We start from the raw sequence: 15,545 nt of genomic DNA on the forward strand, positions 1-15,545 counted from the left end.
CCTTTCGGCAGTCTCTGTTGGATCCGTCTGTCAGTGCGCCAGTTCATTGTTTGTCCTCCAGTTCATCCATCAGGGTGCCGGTTTGTTGTTTACCCACCAGTCCATGAAACAGTGCACCAGGAAGCCAGTCCGATAAGCAGAGCCGTGAGTCAGTCCATGAGTCAACAAGCCAGTAGGTCCGTTTAGCCAAAAAGTCAGTCCATTTATTATTATTATTATTATTATTATTATTATTGATTTATATCCCGCCTTTTTGCCCCATGGGCACACAAGGAGGCCTACAACAATTCAAAATACAAAATTAACCATTAAAACAGTTTTCAAATAATTAAAAATCTAAAACAAACCCCGTGGATTCTAATATAAAAGGAGAAAGAAAGCTGGCCAGCCTGTCAACAGTTAAAAGCTTTTTGAAATAAAAAGGTCTTCAGTCCACATCGAAATATTAGCAATGAGGGAGCAGTTCTCAGTTCTAAGGGGAGGGTATTCCACAGTTCGGGGGCCACCACCGAGAAGGCCCTCTTCCTGGCCACCGCCCCCTCACATCTCTTGGAGGCGGCACAGTCAAAAGGGCCCCCCCCAGATGATCTAAGAGTACGGGCAGGATTGTAGGGAAGGAGGCGGTCCCTCAAATACCCCGGACCCGAGCCGTAAAGGGCTTTAAAAGTCAAAACTAGCACCTTGAATTGGGCCCGGAACAGAACCGGCAGCCAGTGTAGCCGCCGAAGCAACGGAGAGTCAAACCGACGTGCGCCAGCAACCACAGGAGCAGCCGCGTTAGCCAGCAAGGCTCCTCTCCTTCCTCTACTCTGTCTCCAACCACAACCCACAAAACTCTCCCTGCATCAGGTGCTCCTTATATCCCTGAAGACCTGATTGCCACTAGTGGCTGCAGCTGTGCGGCACCCCCTCTGCTGACAGCCCCGGCCTTCACCCCGTGTTCACCAGAGTAAAGGGCTGCTGACACCACATCCTATCTCCTCGTCATATCTTCTGCGATTCCAATACAGGGAGCCACTTCCATTTCCATGAGGGCACAAATTAATGTCCTCCTAGACCAGCAAAGTGTCTTAAACAAGGCCCATTTCCAGCAAGGCTTCTGGAAAATTCTTTGCTTCTTCTTTATTTTTTTGTTCCATCATGCATCCAGTTAAGACCAACCACCCCCTCTAAAAGCAGCACTTTCCTATGCTATTAGGAACACACACACACCTTCCAGAGCTACAGCTTCTGAGTCATCTTCACCCAGTACCTACTAATCTGTATCTCTCTTTGGATCTGACAATTCATGAAGAGCCCAATTACTGGGAAAGAGGAGGGGTGTGAGGGGGGGATGAGACACACCACTCTTGAAAGGTGACGAAAACCTTTGAGAAGGCGCCACAATTTCACTTGGGAGGAAGCGGATGTGGTCTGAAGAGGCTGGACTTTCTGCCCGAGAAAGATACAAACACATATGATAGTTGTGCCCCAAACACTTTTCAAAACGTGCTTCGAAAACTCTCCCTCTCCAAATGTGCGCTTGCAAGAAAGGAGGCTGCAGTTCTACCCCTTTCCTCCTCCTTCGAAAGGCTGCTCGTCTATACCAATGATTGCAAAGTCCAGTTTCCCTTTTGGTGGAAGGGGGTGGCTTCCCCCTCCCACAATGTGAAGAGGAGAACCGCCTTGGCCCCCCAGCGATTAGGACAGACTGCTCCAAGCCAGTGCTCTCCAGCTTACTTTTTGCAGCCTCCAGTGTTCCAAGCACTGGTTTTCTGCAAGCACCACCAGAGACGGCAGCAACGTGCAAGAGTGGGCAGCTCCATCCCACAGTTGGGGCTTCGCTCTGATGGGACAAAGTCATGGAGGACAAGCCGACCAGCGGCTACTCGTTATGGTGATGATGTACTATCTCTGGAGTTCAGTGGCAGTACATCTCTGAATGCCAGATTCAGAGGAGCAGTGGGAAGAGAGAACAGGCTTTTCTCTCCTGCTCGAGGACTTCCCAGAAGCAGCCGGTGGGCCATGTGAGAAACAGGACTCTGGACTATAAGGGCTTTGGGCTTGACCAAGCATGGCTTGTGTTGTATTCAAAACATGCCTCTTGACAGGCCAGGCAGCTTCATGGCCACTTGAACCCAGTTGGGGCCTTACCACACCAATCATCACTACTTCCAGCAGGGGTGGGGAAGGGCCATGTAGTTCCTGTGGGGTGAAGCCACGTTCCGCCTGCCATCCTTTGGTGGACCACCTGATAAAAGGCACTGCTTGTGGGCTCTTCCTTATCCATGGGCTCAGGATCTGAGAATTTGTGGATGCCAAGCCTGTGCCTTAGAGGAAGCCACTTCTGATTTGCCTTGGTGACTTCCAGTTGTGTCCATAAGGTGTTCTGAAGTGTGGGGAGGTCATGTGCAGCCTTTCTGCACCTTGGAACACCTCCCGGAAACAACCAGAAGTCACTGATATGAACCAGAAGTGGCTTCTGGTCACAATCAGGCCTTCTGAGGAGCCTGGGAAGCCAGTCTGGAGGGCCCAGCTTGGTCCCCAGGTTAGTGCCCTGCATGGATTCAGTGTCTGCTGATTTCAGTATCCATAGAAGGTCATGGAACCGATCCCCCACGGATACAGAGGACCCATTGTACACACACCCCCACACCCTGCAGGCATCAATTTTAGCCTGACTCCATTGCCACACAGCTCACACGCCTGCAGAACTAAAATATGCATTATTCATCTCTCCAATTTATAACTTCTGTATCAGAACCCAATACGGGAGAGCCTTCTCTGTAATTAGGAGGCAAAGTTAATAAAATGGCATCACAAAGGCAGATAAGTAGGAAGCCTAAGAAACTGCACATGCTAAATAAATGTCTAAAGGGTTCTGGGGGAAAAATTATCCAGAGGATGTATAACAAGAACAGGAAACTCAAAAGTATTTGAAGTGGAGCCTAGTAAAATAAGAATCATTAGGAGAAATCTAGGGGGGGGGGGAGGCTTGTTAACACACAGAGATGAGGTTGAAATGAAATCTCCTGCTTTTAAGGTGTTGCTCCTTGGAGCTAGAAATCACTTGGCCTAATACCAAATTAAGGGTACAATTCTAACTGGCCTGGCCCGGAAGTGTTGCGAACAATTTCACTGGCACAGATCCAAGTAGCCCCATAGGGGTGGCTGCCATATGGCACAGGGTAAGGGAAAATATACCTCATTGCCCCAAGTTGTACGGCAGCCACCTCCTAACCTGCGCAGAATATGGCACAGGCCACATGGCCTGCCTATTTCAGGGCAGATTAGGACTGGGCTGCCCTCCAGTTGGTTGCCTATCCATTGGCAGCAATTATGGAAACTTCCAAGTATAAGAAAGCAGACAGGGGGCTCATTTCACATTATTTCTGAGTGCATTTCGGAGGTCTCATGTTTCTTCCAAGAAGTTATCATCGAGTTTACGTGCAAACAGTAGAACCAGTCTAACATCTCTGTCTCCAACGCTGGCATGTGTGTGTGGAACACATGGGGGTGGGGGAAGAGTGAGGGCACCCTTTCCACCTGTACAATCTACACAGACACATCCAACAACGTGCTCCCCGTTGGTCCTCACTCTGAGATCTGGATGCTAGACCTAAAGGCATGTTTATTGGAGGGATTCAAGTCTTCCTCTGTTTCATATGACTCCAGTAAATAAGGCCGGAGGTGACCGTGCAAGGATTTTTTGAGTATAAACTCAGGTTGTTGGCTACCTCACTGGCACAACTTCAAAACAGGGCCAGCCAGGTTTCGAAAAAGATGGGAGGTATGGAAAACACAAGCCACAAAACACACGCGCGCGCAAAACCCAGCATTAACAGTTGGTGGGATTCAGGAACAAGACATTAAGTTCCCTCCCTTCAATAATAAGACCTCAGGGCTGTAAAAGTATTGCCAATGGCTTTCACCCTCAACTTTCCTGAATCAGTTAATTCAGATTTTAATTACACACTGGGCATGGGATCTACAGGCCCCCGTTAAAGCTGAACAAATAGTTAACTAATTAATTACAGTGCCAGGCTCTTAAGAAAAATGTGTGGTTCTTACTTCTGTGTTGATTTAATGTATCAGTAAGCCTGGGAGAACTGCAGAACTGAATTATTTCAGGCACACAGCATAGCGAGGCCAAGAATATTTCCAAATGCCAAACTCTCCCCCATTCCGGAAGCTGTCCAGGTGGCTTTTTATTCCAATTCCCCACCATTTCAGCGTCCACTTCAGGAAAATGAGCACCATTAAAGCATTTTAGAAAATATTTATTTTGAGAAAAGTCACTCTGTACAAATTCAACTATAACATTCTCAACACTGCAGGGTTTATAAAAAATGACGACACAGACTGAAATAAAAGCAATTTCATTCTTTTCTCTCTCTCTCTCTCTCTTTTAAATTACAAAGATAAAAACTAACAATCATTCCCCAAGAAGCTACTTGAACAATGTATACTTAAATGCACTGACGCTCAAAAATATATCACCAGTTTACCATATACTTTTTGATTTGTGTCACACTGGTTCCATCCAAATGTTTCTCTCAATGAATGACAAGTTCACTTTTATAAATTTCTTTTTCTGCATAAACAACTCACTAAACTAGGTTTCAGAAATGGATCCGTTTCCGCTGTACATTAGTTTGCACATCAGGAAGAAAAAGATGCAGCACAATTTGATTATTTTTCTCCAACAAGCTACTGGAAAGAAAGAAACAAACCAAAAACAGGCTCTTCTATACATTGTTACAAAATCTCTGTACAAACGCACATTAACTCACGTGTATCTCTGATTGGAAGAACACATTATTTGAGCAGTCTTTGTATGGGTGAAGATAAAACAATGACGACACACTATTTATAAAAAACTTCACATGGTGAATCCCACAAGGTGGGCATACTATGTTTCTTTTAAAGCATAAAAAAAAAGAGTTCATAATTAGGAGTAGGCAGCAGATCAGTCCAGTGTCCATACTCTTACATCAGACATAAGAAGAGGAAACTTCTTTGCCGCGCTTCATTGATCCACCCCTTTTCCGATGTCCACAAGAACGATCCTTGTGTAACAAGCACATGAAATTACTCAGAGAGTTGTAAGAACAGGCATATGCTTGTAAACATGATCCCACTGAAGACTGTCCAAAGGTGCCAGAGACAGGGGTTCAAATGCACTCTTCACATTTTTCTGTTTGTTTCCCCATAACAAAATGAGAACATCACAGCGCTCAGTTAGAGCCACGGGTGCCAAGCAGGATCCATGCGACAGAGATTATCCAGGCTGTTTGCCGCAGCGACCAGAGTGTTCACTTTGCTCTCCCCGCCTTCGAACTGCGCCAGGTTGTGCAGGCGAGTCATGATGGCAGTCACAGCTTTCTGGACCAAGGAAACCAGCTGCTGGCTATCCATGTTCTCGGGCTGCCCAGCGGCCGAGAGCGGGGAAGAGGTGTCCTCCTGGGTTTTCTTGTGCCAAGCAATTATCTCATCTCGCAGCACGGTCTTCAGGATGCCGTCAACCTGCAGCAGAGGGGAAAAGATAATCATGTTTAACCAGGAGGAACTGTCAAGGGGATTATGGATTTATCTAAGTCATAGTCGAAAGTGCACCACTTTGGGCCTGCGTAGATGTCTGGGAGGAGGAGGAGGAAGAAGAGAGAATACAGCGGGCCCTTGATATCAGAGGATCCATAGCAGGACCCCTTTGTGGATACCAATTTCAATGGATAATGAAACCTGCCAACAAACTAGAAGTACCTTTCAGAAGCTTCTGGGAGGTCTTTTGAGGCACAGGGAGGTCTCATGCGTGAAAGGCACTTCCAGTCACATCGGGGAGGACCTCTGAGGCCCTCCAGCCACAGACGCAGCATCCACCGATATTCAAATCCATGGATGCCGAGCCCATGGATAAAAAGAGACCACTGTCATGACTGTCCCTCCACTCTGGGACTAGGAAGCGCAACAGTTTCTCTCTTTCATCCCCAGCACCTAATGAGGGTAGTCTACATTGAGTCTGCTTAATTCCTCCTGCACTTTATTTTAGGACTGTTACAAACTGCAAATCATGACCTGTGGGCCTTCTCCTCCCCCACCCCAAATTTTTGCTTCGCTTAACATCCAGGCTGTGGAAGAAATCTGGAGAACTAAAAAACACAGTGAAAATTTTCTGTGTGTTTTTGGTTGGTCCTAATAAAGGCATGACCAGATTGTGGCTTCCCCCAACACAGCAATCTATGATTTTTTTTTCTTTAATTTTTCTTTCTGGTTTTTTCCTGTGCACTACGGTGTTTTCCAGTGCAATGCAGGCCACGACAAATTGCCACTTTGCAGTGAGATGGTTCGTCCTGGTAAAGCGCAGGAGTTTTTAAATGAAACAAGCCCATTCCTTTTTGCAAACTGCGCCCTGCCAAGAGGGGAAGTCCATCAAAACCACTATATGTCTTCCGCTTCTCCCCTGCTAACAAGCTGCCAAGAAGAATCCCTATTTGCGGCATTACTCGAAAGGAACTAAATGATGCTGAATTTGTCATTCCCATCACCGTTCTTCGGCTTGCAGACGTTGGTGCAGCTGCAACAACTGCTGAGGCAAGTTAACAGGCCACACGGAGGGTAAGCGTTATCCCCACTCTGTTGTGGTCTGTCGGAGAAGCAGGGTGACAGAAGTAGCAACTGGCTGCTTTTTTAAAAAGACATATATACAATTCAGGCACTATGATAAGGAAAAGTTACATCATTCTCTAATTGTCCAGAAAATTCTGTCTAAAGAGGACAGAACTAGGGGCTCTTTCCATACGTTTCGGCTCAATACTATGATCTATGGCAGCGATTCAGACATGGCGGGAGGGACGCACCACACAACTGTGCACTGCAGCGTCTTAAGAGGACACTACTGGCAAACCGCTTTGCACCAAGTCCTAGAGGTGCCACCCCGTTCCCACATGCCACGGGGCTTTGTTCCAACAGGTTCCAACTTCACACCAGCATACGCATCCTCTGCTGTGATGCGTTGCGGCTGTGGGGAATCCAATTTCCTAGGCCACAGCAACTGCTGAAGTGGCTGTTAACCTCCTAGAAGCCACCACCACTGGGCACATAGGAAATTTCTGCCCAAAAGAGGACAGGGTGAGTGTGGGACTACGGCAGCAGTGTGGTCGTGGGGGGGGGGGGGTTTATGGGTCATGGGTGAAAACTGAAGCGGGATACTGAATCTTCACCCCATCTGTTAATTCCCTGCAACCCCCAACTTTCTCAACTGACTGGTTTCTGGCCTTCAGTAGGAAAGATGCCATGCTCTGTTTCAGGATAGAGTGAAGGAAGAATACCTCCACTCGCCATAACTCCCACAGGCTGATGCTGATTGCTAACCATGCCCCCACACCATCCCTCCACGTGTTTGACATCTGTCTGTAGAATGCACTGCAAAAGGCAGGAACACGGTTTCTCCACACAAAACCCCCAGGCGTCTGTATCATGTGAAAGCTGCATTTAGTGGCGCCCCATGGAGACAAACACCAAATGTGGAGGAGAGGAGGCCCTGTCAGTGTAGAGAAGTGTGGGCAGAGGCCTGATCCAGCCACAGCTTCTCTCCCTTCCCCCAATCCTACACTATCAGCAGACAGCTTTTTGATTTCAAGAGACCCCAAAAGTCCCAGGTATGAACGTGTCCACTATACCTACCTTAAAATTTGGCTGTGCAAAACAGCGAGCAACGGCGATCATGGACGCTGTAAGAGGACCAGAAACACCGATGGTGGTGAGGAACTCAGAAATGTTTGGCGTGAGCCGGAATGGGACGGGGCGGTTGGCGTCAAGGTCCCCGGTGGCATCGTTGATATCAAACCGAAAGTACGCCACATTTAATTTGCCCGTATCCTAGGGTTTAAAAGAAATGATGGAGACATGTATTTAATTCTGGAAAGGTGCAGAAACATCATGTTTTGCTTCACAGTTAAGTCTGGAAACAGTGTGTATAAATATATATATATATACACATACAATCCTTTTTTGCAATCAAGGTGTATATGTGAGTAGAATAAAGAGGGCAGTGTCCCATTGCTCAGGCAATACCAGTGATGCGCAAGGTCAACAAGAATCTCAGAAATGTACACTGTTCCTTATTAGCAGAAGTATAAAGATGACAGATAAGATTGTTCCTCACAAGGTATCAATCCCAGATAAAGGGCTCTTTTGTGTGGCACTCAGGGAGAGTTCAGGGGAAGAGAGAAAACTCCATTTTTTTTTCTTTTTTTTTTTCAACTCAGGATAGTAACTTCATTGTTCTCTCCAAGTAAGCACCTGAAAAGCCAAGGCTGTGCAGTAGGGTTGAGAAAAAAAAGAGGGGGGGAAATCCCCTCTTTGTTTCTATGAACCTTGGAATTTGAATGCAAAGAATGCCATTTGGATGTCACTGCTCTTGCACTTTAAGAACAACAGCAGATCTATTCCAAAAAACATATTTTCAAGTGACTTACTGAGGGAGCTTCTATTTCGAGGTGACAACAAAAGGCCACGTTAGATGCCATTCAAAGAAAACCACAAGTAGATCTTCTGCAGATTATTTTTTTTTTGGGGGGGGGGGGAGGAGATGCTTTAAGTTCAAACCAGGTTCTCCAGTGAGAGGGTGTGGCGTCAGAGTTTGGCATGTGACCTCAGGGACCAGGAGGTCTTGGGCTGGCGCTGCATGGCACAATGGAGAAGCCCTCCTCCCTGCAAAGTTGGGCACAGAGGCCCTTTTTCAAGGGATGCTCCTCTTATATTTAGCAGGGAGAGAATAACTGTCCCTCTTTACTCCAGCATGATGTCTTTTCTAGTGATTGTTTGCTGGTGTCTCTTCTGCATCTTTTTAGATCAGTGGTTTTCAACCATTGTGCCATGACACATTGGTGTGCTATGCATGGTCTGCAGGTGTGCTATGGGAATTTGGGGGAGGGTCATTTATTAGTAGGGCCATTTGGAGACGTGAGCCCTCACCAGCAGCTTGGTGTGTCTTGTCAATTGTTAAAAATCTGATGGACAATTTAGTGACTGGTCAGTATTCTGCGAGATGTTTTTGATTGTGAGCCCTTTTCGGACAGGGAGCCACTGAGGCTGCAATCCTAACCTCACTTTCCTGGGAGTAAGTCCCATCGAACACAATAGGACTTACTTCTGAGTAGACCTGGTTAGGCTTGTGCCCTTAGTTATTTGATTCTCTCATAATCTGCTTTGCAAACCATTTTTGATAAAAAGAGGTATATACATTTTCTTACTAATAATATGCCATTATCAACCAAGGCTATTGTGCTTATCTCCAAGCATAATAGCTATGATTGATAATGACATATTATCACTGGGCAAGTGACCTTCCACGAATTTGCGCACGCACACACACACACACACACACACACACACACACACACACACACAGAGAGTCAACAACTTGCTGGTGAATGCATGAAACAAAAAGTACTGCTTTGAGATGGCAACACTGACGTTCTACCTGTGGCAAGGCATTCAAAGCATAAGAACGGCCCCACTGGATTAGGCCATAGGCCCATCTAGTCCAGCTTCCTCTATCTCACAGTGGCCCACCAAATGCCCCAGGGAGCACACCACATAACAAGAGACCTCATCCTGGTGCCCTCCCTTGCATCTGGCATTCTGACATAACCCATTTCTAAAATCAGGAGGTTGCGCATACACATCATGGCTTGTACCCCGTAATGGATTTTTCCTCCAGAAACTTGTCCAATTCCCTTTTAAAGGCGTCCAGGCTAGACGCCATCACCACATCCTGTGGCAAGGAGTTCCACAGACCGACCACACACTGAGTAAATACAAGCCATCACTTCTTGCAGCAGTCATCGTGGCAGCCAGCCTGGAAGGCGTACCTGTGCAATCTGCAGCATCTCGGGGTTCAGCCTGTTCAAGTGGAAGACAAACTCTGCAAAACCAATCAGGGCCAACTGAATGGTGAACATCTTCCGAAAGGTCCAATAATCAGTGGCATTTGGAAACGTGTGCAAAGCCCACTCCTTCAGCATGCTCCGTGGCACCATGTTGCCTTGCACTTCCTTCAGAATATCACGGAGAACCTAAAAAGCGAAAGGGAAAGAGAGGGTAGGTAACGCGGAGAAGTGATTTCCATCATTCTTGGGCTGATGTCAGGAGGGCTTTTGCAACTGTAATTATTCGCTTGCACTGCAACGACTGGGAAGAATCTTCTCACAGCACATCTGAAACAAACTTTTTCCCAGAGGTTAATTTAAATCCTCAGTCCCGAGAGCTGTACCGTGTTCCACTCCAAAAGCCAAGGGGGTCACAAATAAAATTAATTCAAGGAACAACTCCCTTCAACGGTTCTGGGATTAAACCATTAAGTAGAAACAAGCTTTTTAAAAGACAAAATGGGTGATGCAGGTTTTCCAGCACATTTTGAACGTTTTTCTAATGCTCTAAAATAGAGTGAAATCTGGAGTTAGCAGGTTTAGAGTATGGGTATGTCTGGTTGTAATTTACCCACCTATTACAAATAAATAGACCTTGTGTGTGAGAGAGATATTTAATATATATGTTTCCACCTAGGAAAAAAGTTAATTACCACTCTGAAACCACCCAGTCAGATTGGGCCGTTTCTTGACAATACTAAATTTTATGGAACGTGGCATTTTTAGCAATGGAAGATTTTCTGCCCCACATCACAGATGCGAGTGGCAAGAAAGGCAGCAGCATTGTGAAGGTAGATGATTTCTACACGGAACACACAATTCCTGACATTTGCATACATAAAGGAACTGGAAAACAAGGAGCTGACAGTAAATTATATACTAGGCATTTTATAAATATGAACTGATAGAAGTAAACAGCAGAAAAAAATGCTTTTGGCTTCAAGCTCCACAACATGGTAGAAAGTGCTGTGAGTGCAGACTGCAGGAGCTCAATAAACCAGAAGCTCATACCCTTAAATCAGAGGTTCCCAAACTGGGCAGCATAAGGCACGTGTGGGGGCACTGTGGGATACCCGCCACTCGGCAGGGAGACTGCAACGCAACCCTGCAAATGGCAGCAGGGGGCTCAGCGCGGCACATAGAGCTCCTGCGTGTGGTTTTCTCATGCTTAGGAAAGCCCACCTGCCCACCCAGAGCCTCTTATCGCCATTTAGCCTCCGAACCTGGAAGTGAGTGGGGGTCGTGTCATTGTGAGACATGAAACGCATCATCTCCATTCACGCCCGGGTTCCAAGTGCTGGGGAAGGTGTCACTGGCCAGGTACGTTTGGGAAGCGCTGCCACATATTAACCAGAGCCAACATTAGAGTCAGCCTGGCCAACCCCAGAACTTCCTCAGCCCCCCCCCCAGTGGCAGGCAGCAACACTAAAAACACCCCTCCTCCTGCTTATGTGTGCAGGTTCAGCTTTAAGGCTAGGAAACACCCCTGTCTGAAACCCTGGAGAAAGCTGCAGCCTGCATTGCCAGGGCTGACTTACAGTGTTGTCAGGCCAATGGGTCAACTCAGTATAAGGCATAAGAACAGCCCCACTGGATCAGGCCAGAGGCCCATCTAGTCCAGCTTCCTGCATCTCACAGCGGCCCACCAAATGCCCCAGGGAGCACACCGGATAACAAGAGACCTGTAAGGCTTCCTGGGAATTGTAGTTAAGAACATAAGAACAGCCCCACTGGATCAGGCCATAGGCCCATCTAGTCCAGCTTCCTGTATCTCACAGCGGCCCACCAAATGCCCCAGGGAGCACACCAGATAACAAGAGACCTGCAAGGCTTCCTGGGAATTGTAGTTAAGAACATAAGAACAGCCCCACTGGATCAGGCCATAGGCCCATCTAGTCCAGCTTCCTGTATCTCACAGCAGCCCACCAAATGCCCCAGGGAGCACACCAGATAACAAAAGACCTGCAAGGCCTCCTGGGAATTGTAGTTAAGAACATAAGAGCAGCCCCACTGGATCAGGCCATAGGCCCATCTAGTCCAGCTTCCTGTATCTCACAGCAGCCCACCAAATGCCCCAGGGAGCACACCAGATAACAAAAGACCTGCAAGGCTTCCTGGGAATTGTAGTTAAGAACCTAAGAACAGCCCCACTGGATCAGGCCATAGGCCCATCTAGTCCAGCTTCCTGTATCTCACAGCGGCCCACCAAATGCCCAAGGGAGCACACCAGAGTAACAAGAGACCTCATCCTGGTGCCCTCCCTTGCACCTGGCCTTCTGACATAAGGCGGCCTCCTACGACTGCAATGTATTTTCAAGTCTGTGGTTGGGGTTTGGTCAGCTTAGGCCACAGATGAACTATAAACTGGCTCCTTTTGCCTCGGATCACTTTGTCACTCATAAGCTTGCACCCCCCAGACTCAGGCTCATCCTTCAGCTCTCTGCAGGGGTACTTTGCGTGCTCTGGCTGCCATCGAGATCCTTTCCAAGCATCTGGGTATTAATGCTACCACACAGTCAGCGACCAAGTTGGGCTTTACATGTAAACATCTGTGCACTACCTTCCTATTTTAATTACTACAGGATGGATTGGCCTAATTAATTAAGAAGAGAAATAAAGTTGGGACCCACTCCAGTGGACTGGGAAAAAAAATAATCACACTTGTTTAAATTAAATTAGTCTGAGAGACTAAATTTTCACAACCTGAAGAGCCCCCAAAAAACACAAAGGGGGTGGGAAACTTTAAAAAAAAAGGGGGGGAGAGAGACAGATGCTGCACGTTACTTAAAGTTTATTTTATGCTGTGCAGGGAATGAAAGGTTATGTATTACAGAAAGAGGTTTCAGGACAGAACCTGTCTTGGTATTTCATCAGCTACCATGGGGAAGAGGACAGTATTCTGCCAATTAGGGGTTTGCTCCACAGTTGGCCCAGGTGTCTAAGTCTGGCCCTGAAACAACATTTGAACCCAGGCCACCCCAGCTCATACTATGGACCTGCAGAATACTTTGGACATCGCTAGTACAAAAATTCCTATGCAGATGCTACTCTCACTATGATATATAAGGATAATCACTGCATAAGTATTATTTAGACCAGTGGTTCTCAAAGTGTGAGCCATGGCTTCCCAGGAAGCCATGAAAACCAGCCAGGGGAGCTGCAGAATCCTTGCAAAAAAAACCCGCTGCCCTATGCAATGTATAGGATTATAGCCCTAGGGGGGAGCTGCAGCCAATGGCCCAGTAGGTCAAGGGAGCTGCCAATCAAAAAAGTTTGGGAAGCAGTGATTTAGATCCTTGGTTTTACCAAGCCCCTACTCCACCCCCAGCCACCCAATAACAGCCGCTTTGTTACGTAACTTGTGTTTTTGGATGGTCATAACTGCACTTATTAATCATACAAGGTAAAGAGGTAATGAGGCTCTTTGGCAGTTCTGTGTTTTTGAAAGCTGGCCACAACCTTAATGCGATGCAGGGGCCCTGCTCAGTCCTCCAGCAGCTGTGCTTTGACATATTACTTTGCCAATAGAAAGAGGAAAAAAGGCACGAGATGGATGTGCTGCAACGCAAGGCCAGGAAACCAAGAAGGAAGGAGGGAAAGAGCACAGGCCTGAAGAAAAGGGCATCCAGATGTATTAGTCAGACGGATACCACACCTGATGGCTGGCTTGAGTCCCTCGCGCCTGGACGGTTGCGAGTCTGTCATAGTAACGAGAAATGGGGCTGTCGTGCTCAATCCCCTTCTTGGCACAGCGCTGCTTGTAGATTTCCACCAGGGAGAGAGATGAGGGATTGTCTTCCACCAGGCGCATCTGCGGAGAGACCGCCACGACTCGTGGGACTGAAAAGAACACGGAAGAGGAGGGGGGGGAAGAGAACAGAAGAGAGGAGAAAACCCAGTCAATGCATAATGAATGGCTGGAAAGATCACAGTGAGCTTGTTGCCCCTGCAGGGGGGAGGGGCTTGTTCTGGGGATATCTAACACAGCAACTGCTCTATCAGCATGCAGGTATCGGCTATGGCGATCCACTGAAGTGCGCGTCAAGTGGTGCCTCTGTTCTCGGCAGCACACTCAAGAGCCCCACTACAAAAAAGAACTCACTCGCATGCGCAATTTGGATTCTTTTCTCGCTCGGCCATTTGGCAGCACTTCCCAAAAAGGAGAAGTGTGGAGCTAAGAAATAATGCACCCCCCCCAACTGCAATGCCACACTAGCTCTTCTGCTCACTTCCACCTAGCAGGACGTGGATAACAGTTGCTCGGAGAGAGATCCACCTCCTGTCGGTGTGCTCTTTTAAAGTCATGAAATGCAACCTTTTCTTCCTGGTATAAAAAAGACCAACCCTTGCTCCAAACGACAGGAGACTCCAGAGAACTCTAGCACAGTATCTAGAGAGAAAAGGTCTAGCAGGCAGCAAGGAAGGAGACAAGACGATTCTCCCTTTGTCGATATTCCACAAGTCTGCTTTGGTCCAACATCCCTCATCACATGACATGGGAGTTAGGGCCCTGTTTCACCAGCTGCAGACAGTGTGTGGACCCTCGACAGTGGGGTGGGGGGCGGAACATGCCTTAATTGGTAGTCTCTGAATGATGTCCTTTCCTTCCACTCCGCCACCAAAAGAATGCTCATGCGCTGCAAACAACGGAACTGTTTGCATTCAAAAATGCAAGGCATTTTCCCGTTTCGTTCAGTGATTCCAAAACATTTCCATTAAATTTATTATTAGTATTTTTGGTTACACAGAAGAATTGACACACAATTGAACGACTGCTTCTGTGTTGCCTCTATTAAACTCTAGGAGGTAGAAAAACACCATGCCGTGCACACAAGCTTTCCGGCACACAAAGGCTTCGTCAAGTGGCTTAACAAGCACAACAGGACATGGGCTTGATAGATTGTTTTAGAGTACAGTTTAAGTTTAAACACTTCCCCAAAGCACAATTGCATACATTTTAAGATGCTGAAACAGTTGCTAGAGGTGACCTTATGTTGAATTCTGGCACCTCGGTGCCAAGAGAAACACCCAGAGTCTTCCACACGTTTACAGGCAAATGGAAACAAAACAAAATGTTACTTTGGGGTGGCAGCAGTGGGGTTAGGGGGAAGATTCCCCATTTGCCTGGGGTGTCAAACATAAGGTCTGCAGGCCGGATGCATTCCCTGGAAGCTCCTTATCCGCCCCCCCATGATAACTGGGCTCTCCCAGCGTCTCCGTAGCACCACATCTGCCAAGGCTGCAGGAGGAAGAGATGGAAGGAAGCCTCAGAAGGCAAGGAACACTAAGTGGAAAGAGGAAGACCAAGAGGGGCGAAGGAGGGAGGCACTGCCAAGGTGATCCCACACTGGCTGCCCTTTCGGCAGCACTGCTCCTACCAAGGTGGTTGGCAACCTTCAGTCTCCAAAGACTATGGTATAAGCCTACAGCACCTGGTATTCCCAGGCGGTCTCCCATCCAAGTACTAACCAGGCCTGACCCTGCTTAGCTTCCGAGATCAGACAAGATCAGACATGTGCAGGGTAACAGAAAGGTGTCACTTTGCAAAGCACCTCTCAGTGGCTGAGCTGCAAAGTGATGCCTCGGCAGAAGGCAACATGCATAATAAGTCATAAGAACATAAGAAGAGCCCTG

At 47.4% G+C, this 15,545-nt stretch overlaps 1 protein-coding gene across 1 annotated transcript in view; it reads right to left on the reverse strand.

Annotated features, from left to right (window-relative positions):
- Window positions 1–4,238: 4,238 nt before the first annotated feature.
- The window catches only part of TRRAP (transformation/transcription domain associated protein), a 112,408-nt gene continuing 101,101 nt past the window's right edge, over window positions 4,239–15,545 (reverse strand). Inside the window, exons 68-71 of the mRNA XM_066640438.1 lie at window positions 13,567–13,751; window positions 9,855–10,058; window positions 7,663–7,857; window positions 4,239–5,505 (exon numbers count right to left, since the gene is read on the reverse strand). Coding sequence (XP_066496535.1) covers window positions 5,221–5,505; window positions 7,663–7,857; window positions 9,855–10,058; window positions 13,567–13,751 — 869 coding nt within the window. The 3' untranslated portion in view covers window positions 4,239–5,220. The remainder of the gene's footprint in view (window positions 5,506–7,662; window positions 7,858–9,854; window positions 10,059–13,566; window positions 13,752–15,545) is intronic.

Source organism: Tiliqua scincoides, chromosome 13 (assembly GCF_035046505.1).
Source record: "Tiliqua scincoides isolate rTilSci1 chromosome 13, rTilSci1.hap2, whole genome shotgun sequence".
Taxonomy (NCBI): Eukaryota; Metazoa; Chordata; class Lepidosauria; order Squamata; family Scincidae; genus Tiliqua; species Tiliqua scincoides.